This window comes from Mauremys mutica, chromosome 5 (assembly GCF_020497125.1).
Source record: "Mauremys mutica isolate MM-2020 ecotype Southern chromosome 5, ASM2049712v1, whole genome shotgun sequence".
In the NCBI taxonomy this organism is placed as follows: Eukaryota; Metazoa; Chordata; order Testudines; family Geoemydidae; genus Mauremys; species Mauremys mutica.
In genome coordinates, this window is record NC_059076.1 from 131,005,325 (window position 1) to 131,016,438 (window position 11,114).

General features: G+C 42.5%; 2 gene segments (V, D, J or C); both read right to left on the reverse strand.

Moving 5' to 3' along the window:
• Positions 1-6,137: 6,137 nt before the first annotated feature.
• Positions 6,138-6,660, reverse strand: LOC123371813. The segment is given in 2 exon segments: positions 6,138-6,511; positions 6,606-6,660. Coding segments are annotated over 2 exon segments (423 nt in total).
• A 1,752-nt stretch (positions 6,661-8,412) lies between these two features.
• Positions 8,413-9,001, reverse strand: LOC123371814. The segment is given in 2 exon segments: positions 8,413-8,825; positions 8,915-9,001. Coding segments are annotated over 2 exon segments (462 nt in total).
• Between the last annotated feature and the right edge of the window lie 2,113 nt (positions 9,002-11,114).

Genomic DNA, 11,114 nt, shown 5'->3' on the forward strand with positions numbered 1-11,114 from the left:
CCGTTAAAGTTCCCTGGCACTTAAATAAATATTCAGAAGCCCCAGATTTTACAGAACTTCAACAACTGTAGGGAGGTTTTGTGTCGCTCTCTATCACTGTGTGAGGGGGAAGTTGTGCTGCTGGCCATAAGAATCTCCAGCACCTGCATTCTCAACCCTGCTGATTGTGAATGTGTTGTCAGTGCCAGATCCACTTCCCAGGATAGACTTCCCCATCCTGTATATATTGCCTACATTCTTTGTTCCTGTTCGTTTACATTCAGGTCACACTAAAAAAGCAGGGAATTCTGACAGGTTCTTTTCTCCGGGTTACTTGGAGTTGTAGGTTAACGTGAATCCTAGGAGCAAAGCAAAACACCAAAGGTTGTAAACCTTGGCAACTAAAACTGGATGGTAACTTCTGAGTCAGTTACATTGTGCAAACTTGCAACCGCTGGGTCTCAGCCAGCTGACTGGAGGAACAACATGGATGGGTGTTGTAGGCTGGATTTGCCTCTGCATGAAGAAATGATCTAGTCAGTAATTATCAGTCCTGGATGTCGTTGTATTAGAAGGATTTGGGGTTTATTATCTGTCATTTGGAACAGGATGCAAATATCAGGCTGATCTAAATTAGGCTCTGCAGGCTTTTTGATTGGTTCATGGCTATATTGTCAAGAGGAAGCAGGTACATGTGAGTTTCAGTAGCATCACACATATAAGAAGAGATGGCTCAGGTACTAATCACTCTGACTAATCACTATTCCAGCAAAGTATGTATAACCATCCTTAACTTTGTCCTATTGAAATCAATACAAAGTTCTCATTCTTCATCTGACCCTCATCCAGTAGAGCCTGGTAGCACATACTTAGCTTTAAGCACAGGAGTCGTCCCAGTGCATCAAGACTTCAGTGGGTCTCCTAACATCAGATTGAGTCATAGATGGGAATGCTTGAGAGAGAAACAACTCTGGCTGTAGAGTGCTGATATATTCAGATTTGTCCAGAAAAAAATAGGACAGGATATTCTAAACCTCCCTGTGTAGGGATTGGAAGCACGGTCTGCGATATGGGAACTAGGGGTTCCCTGCAATTTCAGTGTCAGCTGAGAATTTCATTTTTAAAATCAGAAATAGCATCCAAGCGATCTGCTACTGTAAAAGCTCCACATGCTTTATGTCCATAGTTAGAATTAAATTAATCCCAAAGGAGGGCAGAAACTGCAACCTCCAAGCATGTTATAGTCAATACTGAGCTCATATTATATGGGTTCATTTCGCTCTTCAATGCCAAAGGCCACTGATTCAGTGCAGTCTGTGGGCATCCATTATCCTGTAGGATGTGCTCAGCATCTGGAAAGATTGAGGAAGAATATGTCTAACTTCGAAGAGCAGCCGTTTTCTATGCTTGGGACCTTTGAGCTCCTGTGCACTAAGGATATGTATGTGCCCCAGTGTACACTTCTGCCTGAGATGTGTATAGAAAGTTCCAGTGTCTTGCAGCAGGAAGAACATGTCTGATCTGAGATCAGAATCATCCGCCCGCCCCTGAAAGTGTCTAAACTCTAAAAGTTCTTTCTGTCAGTTTCACATCCACAATGCGCTCCCCAAGGATTATAGGTACATTTGTGAGATTGGTATAAGGTGTAGCTTTGGAATGAATGTGAGGTTCCAAATAAACCTAAAAGTGTGGATAGCTGGGCATTAAAAAACACTGAAAATTTGTGCCAAAATGTTCTCACTGGTGGGGAATAGGGTGGTATGGAATAAGCACCACGTGTATGCCCTGAGAGATTCTGTCCCTGCCAGTTCTCTCACCAAAAAGGAATGATTTCCAAACAAGATGAATGAATCAAAAAATCTAACTCCAGTCGTTTGTTACATTACAGCTGGGTTAGAAACAGCCACCCCCACTTCCTTCTGCTTCGCCATGTGTTCGCTGGGGCTCTGAAGAGGTTTTTGTATTGAACTGTATCACTGTGAGAGGAGTGCTGTAGTCTTGTCCACAATAGTATTCTCCTGCATCTTCCACCTGCACCCCAGTAATGGTGAATGTGAAGTCAGTGCCGCTGTATCTACCACTGAATCGATCGGGGACTCCAGTTTGCCTGCCGGTTACATCATAAATGAGGAGCTTGGGATTTTGTCCAGATTTAAACAGATATAAGCTCATATCATCACTCATGGAGCTGGACGCCTTGCACTGAATGGTGACCGTCTCTCCTGGAAGCACTGTCACAGAAGCAGGTGTCTGAGTGATAACAATCTGCCCGATGGATTCTACATAAGTGTGAGAAAGAAAAAGCTTTTTAGTTAATTTAGTTTTGAAATAACAGCCTTAAAGATAAGATAGTGAGATGTCTATGCTGCCTACCTTCAAACACGGAAAAGAGGAGCCAAATCGAATACATTTGTAAAATCATCTTGCTGCTTTATTTGTGGCACTGCCCAATATTATTTAACTGCAGCAGAGGTTTATAACTACACAGCAGAACTATAGCTCTTTTTAATGGTTATATATGGAAAGATATGTAAATATGAGGGGGGGGGGCAGAATTCTCTTTGAGGCTTCCTGTCTACTTCATGGCTGTTTTATCAAGAGGAAACAGACGCATGTCACCCTCAGCATCACCAAGGATGACCAACTTTTAATGCAGGCATGTGTGCATGTTACTGTGTAAATGGGAATCATTTAGTAGATTTGGTGACTCTGAATGTTCAATACTCAAATACCATGAGACGTCTCCATATCCGATAGGAAGCTTTTCAATATACCCCAATGATTCTGTCATAAATCTTGGCCTTGATACTTTAAAGGAGACAAATAAAACATCCAAGTTCTGATGATTTAATTTTCCAAATAGAATCAGTTAATAAGAACAGAGTGTACATTGTGTCCTCAAGACAATAACTGGCATCTTTTTGCAAACAAGACAATATTCCTGGTCATCAAGGAGAATGGGCCTCCCTCTTCTCCCCGCCATTGCCCAGGGATGTTAATGAAAAGACTTGCATTGAGCTTAATGGGCTTAATGTTTATCGTCATATGCAGTGCAACATTTCTGAAGGGGCTCAGATACCTTGGGGAAAGGTGCCATAGGAAAGCCTAGACAGCCAGATTGCGTTTACGAAACAAATGGGAAGAGATGGGCCATGCCTCCAACAGCTTCCAATCTACTGCACAAAAGATGGGTATGGAAAATAGTTGCTCTGCTTAGAAAGGGTCGAGTCCACAGCTGGAACTTAGGCAAATGTCCCAATGATTTTAACAGGTTTTTCCTAACTCAATACAGCAGAGCATGTATTAATTGAACGGTGGGAATCAGCACAATATGAATGACCATATTTGCTAAAATGTCTGACCTCAGCGATAAAGGAGTAGACCCTAAAAAACCCAAATATTCTTAAAAACTCAGTTTTTGTGAGTTTTGTGAGCTCATAGCAGTGATGTTGATATTCATTGTGAAGCTTCTGAATGATTGAAACTGAATTTGAGTTTCAAATGCTCGATCATCAAATCACTCTTCAACAGCCCAGGTCACTACGGTCAGGATTTGTTGCTCAGCATCTGGCAAGATTGTTCCTTAGTCAGTAGAGTGAGGAATGTTTCTAGCTGATAGGAACAACTGTGTCCTGCGTATGAGATCTTGAAGCCCAAGTGCATTGAATGGTTGTATCTAACCTAATGCGCTTTTGGAAGAGGGAAGGATCCTGCCCCAGCTATACTTCTGGGCAGACACTGCTTTGGTGTCACATGCATGTGGAGTTCCAGTGTATTGGCATATGCAAAGCACGAGCGGCTCTGAGATCAGAATCACATGTCAGCTGTTTCTGCTCTAAGTATATTGTGCTTCACTCATACACGTACACCAGTGGAAATCTCGGGGCTTATTGTCTCAGAAAGATTAGTCTTGTACTGAATGTTAAGATAATCTTTACCCTTGGAGCCTGGCTCTCCTCTGTCTTGCTCCTGTGCTGTCATTTACACCTGTGCAAAGTGAGTGATGATGGGTAGAAATCTCTACTGAATGTGCAGAGCACTGTTTGGCGCACACATTGCAATGATGTAAACAAGGACACAGGATGAAAAGTTGGGGAGAATTAGTCCCCAGGGGACAGACTATGAGTTGCGCATAATTTCTGTTGGGTACAGCAGAGTTGGGGCTGCCAGGAAAGAGGTAACTACTCCATGCCGCATGGCCCCAGCACAGGTTAGAGCAGGCTGGGAGCTGCTCTCTATGCTGATCGGCCTGTCGGTGTCTGGCACATACCAATAGCTGAACTGCAGCAGCAGAGACAGGAGCCGCATTCCCTTCTCTCATGTGATGCTTTGCTCTCTTCCCTTCTCAGGGGAGTTTGTTTGTCTAGAAATGCAGCTTTGCAGTGTTGTTCAAGCCATGTCAGTCCCAACCCAGGATATTAGAGAGACAAACTTGTCACTCTCACCAACAGCAGTTGGTCCAATAAAAGATATCACCTCACCCACCTTGTCTCTCGAACATAGCAGGGACATTTTAATTTACAAGCACAGAAGTGAAATCCAGCAGTGAATGAATTTGTCTTCCCCCGCAGCACACCTTCCCACACCACCCAGAGATATCGACCGGCCCCCACCTCCCAAAGTCTGTGATGAACTTAGGCAAATGAATATAAAAATGGAACCCACTCGTATTGTTAGATTTTCAGTGTTTTGCTCTTGTTGTCTTGTGCTTAGTGAGTGCTGAGAAGGGATCTGGTGGCAACATTGCTATGGTGAAATCAGGTGTCACAGAACACACCCCCTGAAATCAAAGTTGGGGTTGTCAAAAGTGCCCACATGGACCTAACTCTGCTCCCATTGAAGTCACTGGGAAAACTCCCATTGATGTCAAACAGAGCACTTAGGCCAGGGCTGAGTGCTCTGGTATATCCAACTCTTAATGTTTAATGCTGTAACATAATGCAAAGAAATGGATTGATCTAACCGTCGCTCTTTGTGTTTCATGATGCGTATCACCTTTGATCTTATTTGGCTGCATGATGCCTGTAATGTGTCTACTACCCATTGGTGGTTAGCCATGTACACACTGTCTTGCTGGGAGAATTAATGTTCCCATGGTGCCTTCTAGTGGTGATAATTGGGTTCAGCTTAATTATCACAGATTTTTAAATCACTCATATTTATAGGACATTCACCACTCAGAATGAGCTTTGGAAGAGATGAGTGAGAATGGAAGATTTGAAATGGGGCCAGATTACAGTAAAATTAATCTCTCCGTGGCCATTTGTTCTTTTTTCCAAAAAATATTTTTTTAATTGTTATTGTTGTTTGTTTGTTTAATTATTTGGGGTTTGTTTTTGGTTTTATTATTTTGAATCCGGCCCCTAACTCCTCTGGTCCCAACGCACAGAATCAGTCACTGCTCTGAAAGTAGCCATGCTGAGCATAGCTTTTAAAGGTACCAGCTAAGATGTGTAGGGGTGTCATGGTCCAGTGACAGTAGTAGGGAAATGATCACCATGTAAAATCAATACAAAGTGTCTAAAGTTTCTGGAGAGAGGGTCCGAGTCGGAAGTGGGGAAAGAACACAGATATGAGAGAAGGAAAATGAGAAGAGAAAGGAGAGGTCTCTCAGGCAGCAAACATAGTCTGAGCCACCTGTACACGCTCCTGGGATTAGAGGGTAATTCCCTTTTGTGGGCTCAGAGCTGTCTGCAGTGAAGAGTAAACGAGCAAACTGATCTTGGCAGCAGAAAGAGCCCTTGAAAACAGGCAGGGACAAAACTAGTTTGAGACTTGACATGATGGGAAGAGAAAGAACCAGGTAGAAAAATGTTACACCAGGAGGATACATTACTTATACAACACTGAAAGTTTGATCAACATTGATCATTTATGTTGGAAATAATGTTGAAAAATAGGTTTCTGTCTGCCCCAATTTTCTGTCAAGAGCCCCATGTAATGCTGCTACAATGAAACAAAAACCACCATCCCTCAGAATAACATTAAAGGGCAACATTTCAGAGGGGTCCAGGGTAGAAGCGAGTGAGTAAATGCTTGTACTCTGCTTTGAAGCTGTAAAGTGCTGTATAAATCCAATAATCGGAAAGTCCAATGGAAGGGCTCCATTGTGAGGATAATTCTCATTAGAAACTTTTCAATCACTAAACTCCATTGGTTTAGATGTTTCCTTCTGCTTCGTGCCAAGAAGGCTGCAGCACTAATGAGGTTTTTGCATTGAGTTGTATCACTGTGAGCGGAGTTGTATAGTCCTGCTGACAGTAGTAGTCACCTTCATCATCAGCCTGCACCCCGCTAATGGTGAATGTGAAGTCAGTGCCGCTGTATCGACCACTGAATCGATCGGGGACCCCGGTGAAACGGGTGTCTCCATTATAGATAAGGAGTTTGGGATTTTGTCCCGATTTAAACAGATGCAATTGCATATCATAACTCATGGAGCTGGACGCCTTGCACTGAATGGTGACTGTCTCTCCTGGAAGCACCGTCACAGAAGCAGGTGTCTGAGTGATAACAATCTGCCCGCTGGATTCTAGGAAAAGAGAGAAATAAAAACCCTTTCCCTGAATCTCTTATCAAAACAAGTGGTGAGAAGTTCAGTGAATGAAGAGAGCTGTGTTACCTACCTCCAAACACAGAGAACAGCAGCCAGAGCAAATGCATTTGTAAAATCATGGTCCTTCTAGATCAGTTTCTTTGACACTAATTGTTACAATGCAGCACTGGCTTATAGCCACTGGGAAGAATTTTTGAATTTATTAACTGTCATATATGGAAAAATATGTAAATCAGAGAATGGGCTAAATTATACCCAACAGCTTCCTGTGTGCTTCAGGGCTTTATTATCAGGAGGAAACAGATGCATGTCAATCTTTCTCACTAAGCACGAGAAATGGTAACACAGGAACCATGTGTGCACATTCCCTATTAATTGGAAATAATCCAGCAGATTAAGTGACTCTAGCACTTTATACTAAAACACTCTGTGAAATCCAGAGATGTTTACTGGAATTTTCTAATGTATACACAGTAAAAATAGACTGATGTTTAATCATTAGGGATTCCCTACAATTTGCTTGCTTTAGTTAGGAAAATAAAAATTACAAGTTCTGATGATTTATTTTCCCCAAGAGAATGAAATGATTGTGAAATGAGTAGAACTTGTCCAAGATCCCACTGCAGGTTGGCAGTAGATCCAGAAAGAGAATCCAGGACTCCCTAACCCAGAACAGAGCCTTAGCCACAGCCGTTGTTTATATACAAGTCATTTTGCTCACGCAGTTTGACTGAGAGATAAGTGTTCAGATAACATGGTGCTGAGTGCAAGGTGAGAACATGTATGTTGATAGAATTTGATTATTGATTATTATTCTATAACACTCCAATATATGTTAGGAGCTTTACAGAATAGATAGAAAGACCTGGGTCTGGACCAGGAGAGCTTGCAGTTTAGCATGGGAAAGATCCATTGATGTTTGTACTTGAGAAAAAGACGCGTTGCCTTCATAGAACCCAGTCCTTCAGTCCTGACTCAGGCAAAATCCCATGTGTTTTGAAATGGGGTGTGTTGAAGGCTCTGCACTGGTCTTCGAGGCGTAAGGCAGCTGGGCTCTGACGTCCCACGTCCATGAAAGGAGGGACACATGGAGCCTATGCCCAGGAAGTGTGTCAGAGAAGGCAAAGAAAGAGACAGTACTAGATCCTGCCTAGACCAAGGGAAGACCCCTGGGAAAAAATTCCCAGTGGTCGGCATAGTTAAGCCCTGGAACAAATTACCAAGGGAGGTTGTAGAATCTCCCTCCCTGGAACTTTTTTAGAACAGGTTAGCTAAACACCTATCAGGGATGGTGTTGATAATCCTTAGACCTGCCTCAGTGCAGGCGATTGGACTACATGATCTATGGAGGTCCCTTCCAGTCCTACATTTCTCTGATTCCTGATTGGGTTCCAGCGTGTGGCCCCCAGTCTGGCAGCCTGGTCAGTGTCCAACAGGGGAAGCTCATTCATCAATAAACAAAAAGCAACGTGGGACCAATTTCATAAGGGCTGAGACCAAAGCAGCTCTGATTATTAGGTTCATTGATCAGTATCAGTCATCTAATTGTCAATCCAGTGTTGGAAGAAGGATGGTCTGATGGATAAGGCTGGGGTTGGGACTCAGGAGATCAAGATTAACCTCTCAGCTCTGCCACAGACTCATTTGCACATAAGCTTTCGTGGGCTAAAACCCATGTTTCTTAAAAAAGTCACTGAGGTCCTGCTTACAGGGCACTGAGTGGATTGTGTAACAAAGGGATTGGCTTGTGCATTTCAGCTCCTGTCTTGAGAATTCCTGGCCCTGCCAGCTGAGTTACAGTATTTGCAGGTAAAGTTATTTTTCAGCAACAGGACTGAATCTAAAACACCTAAGAGACCAGTTAAACAATTAAAGGTTTAAAGGTTACTTTCAACCCACATTGATAGGTATACAGCTGCTTCCTTCTGCTTTACACTACATGGTGTGTGCAGAGGCACCATAGAGGTTTTTGTACCGAACTGAATCACTGTGAGAGGGTAGTTGTTATCTTGCCCACAATAGTATTCTCCTGCATCTTCAACCTGCACCCCACTAATGGTGAATGTGAAGTCAGTGCCACTGTAACTACCACTGAATCGATCTGGGACTCCAGTGAAACGGTTGTTTGCATCATGAATGAGGAGCTTAGGCTTTTGTCCTGATTTAAACAGAAATAAGCTCATATCATCACTCATTGAGCTGGACGCCTTGCACTGAATGGTGACCGTCTCTCCTGGAAGCACCGTCACAGAAGCAGGTGTCTGAGTGATAACAATCTGCCCGCTGGATTCTGGAAAAGGGAGAAATAAGCAGCATTTTAGTGAATCTCTTTTAGAAGCTTCTGTATTAGAGTTCAAAAATGATAGCTGTATGACCTACCTTCAAACATGGAAAAGAGAAGCCATGTCAAATATATTTGCAAAATCATGGTCTTGATTTTTTTTCTCTGTTGCTGTTAAAATTCACAAAGGTTTCCAACTAGTGGGATGGCTTTTAGAACGTCTTAAATATCACGCATGGAAAGATATGTAAATCTGAGGCTGGACTTAATGATGCTCAACTCGTTTCCTGTGTATATCATGGCTATATTATCAAGGGGAAACAGAGTTATATTTCCTTACTAGTACTATGCATAAGAAATCATAATGAAAGCTGAGTCCACGTGTTTTTAAATTCATTTGATAGGTAACTCTCTCTATAATGCTGGAATATATTGATAAAGCCACAAAAAATATGGGAGGGTTTCAATGCAACTGAAAGTATGAAGAGCGAGGGCTGTCTGTGTGATAACTGGGGATTTTCTATAATTTGATTTTATTCTATAATTTGATTTTCACATCAGAATCATCTGAATCCTGAAATCACACCATAAATTAAGATTTATACTACAAAATAGAAATTGTTAGTGCCAATGATTGCAGAGTCTGCCTCCCAAAACAGACAAAAATTAACTTTTTTTTCTTGTGACCTATGGGATTACAGATACTGAGTAGACAGAGATATATATTGATATGGAAAGTGCACAGATACCATGGTGATTGACACCATGAAGGACCTACATAGAGAGATCGATACTGATTCATTTGACAGCATCCAAAGTGTGCTAAGTGCTTTACAGAATAATTGGAAAGACATTATTATTATGTATTATTTGTATTGTGGTCACACCTAGGAGCTGCAGTCAAGGAGCAGGACTATGTTGTGCTGGGTACTGCACAAAAATGTACAAATGCTGCACGTAAACATGGGGTGAAATCCTGGATCTATTGAAGTCAATGGCAAAACTCTCATTGACTGCAATGGGGCCAGGATTTTGCCCAGCTCTCTACCCCCATAGACATTATAACTGAATCTGTGAGAGATGCATGCAAGTTGGTGCATGAGAATAAGTGGCTTTACTTTCAGAGGACCTGATCCTGAAGTTCTGACACTGTTGGAATGGGAAATTTGCCTGAATCAAGACAGGTGGTCTTGTAATAAATCAGTTCTCAAGTTAGCAAGATGAGAAGGTGCATATTTGCACATGTATTACTAGAGCCACCTCACCCTTATTGTGCTGGTCATCACAAAGAACGTGATCTGGCTGATTTTGGATTCACATTCTCTCAGCCCTTCACTGTGCTTCTCTTATACGAAACCCAGTGTATGGGAGCCTGATCCCCTTTCTAAACTGCTTTATGGGCTGCCCCTATTGGATTAAATTCCATCGCTCAGTGAAGATCGGTGCCTTTTCCTAACAATGCCAATGGTAAAAGTCCCATAGAGGGCACAAGAGCCGGATATAAATAACCAACGCTAGTTGAAAAGAGGCAGTTCTCTGTGTTGCACTGCTATAACAGTACACTGGAACTTGAAGGTGTTCCAGATTTGAATATGAGTCCTGTTTCCCCTTTGTATGTCTTCAAATCATGCCTAAAAATCACAGACTCACTTTTTGAGGATTCTCCTGTGGCAGAAGGGGCTCGGCAGTTGGCAAGGCCACTCTTAGTTAATAAAATGAGGATTATTTCTAACTCATGGGAGAATCTCTGTCCTACATGGGGGAGCTTGAACAGATGTGTCCTGTATGGGGGTTCTCCCCATGTGCATTAGACATGTGTCTCTATTCCATTGTGGTCTTTGGAGAAGAGAGAGATCTTGGCCCAGTTTGATGTTTGGGTGGAGGCTGCTCCTGCTCCAGATGAATATGTAGTTCCATGTCTTGGTGCAAAACACACGCAGACTGAGATCAGAATCAAATACATCCTGGATAGGATGTGAAGCTAAAAATAAAAATTGTCACCCCTGATTGAATTAGATTTTAAAAGGCTCCTCCCCTTCTCCACCCTGCCAGCCCCACCCCGCACACCTTTGGTAATAGTGATTTTTAAAGAACCCTTGTACTTAAATACATAATCAAAAGCCCCAGTTTCTATACAACTTAAACAGCTGCAGGGAGGTTTTTGTGCCACTCTGTATCACTGTGAGAGGGATTCTGTAATGCTGCTGGCAGTAATAATCTCCAACACCTTCAGCTTCAACCCTGCTGATTGTGAATGTGTAGTCAGCACCCGAGCCACTGCCACTGAACCGGTCTGGG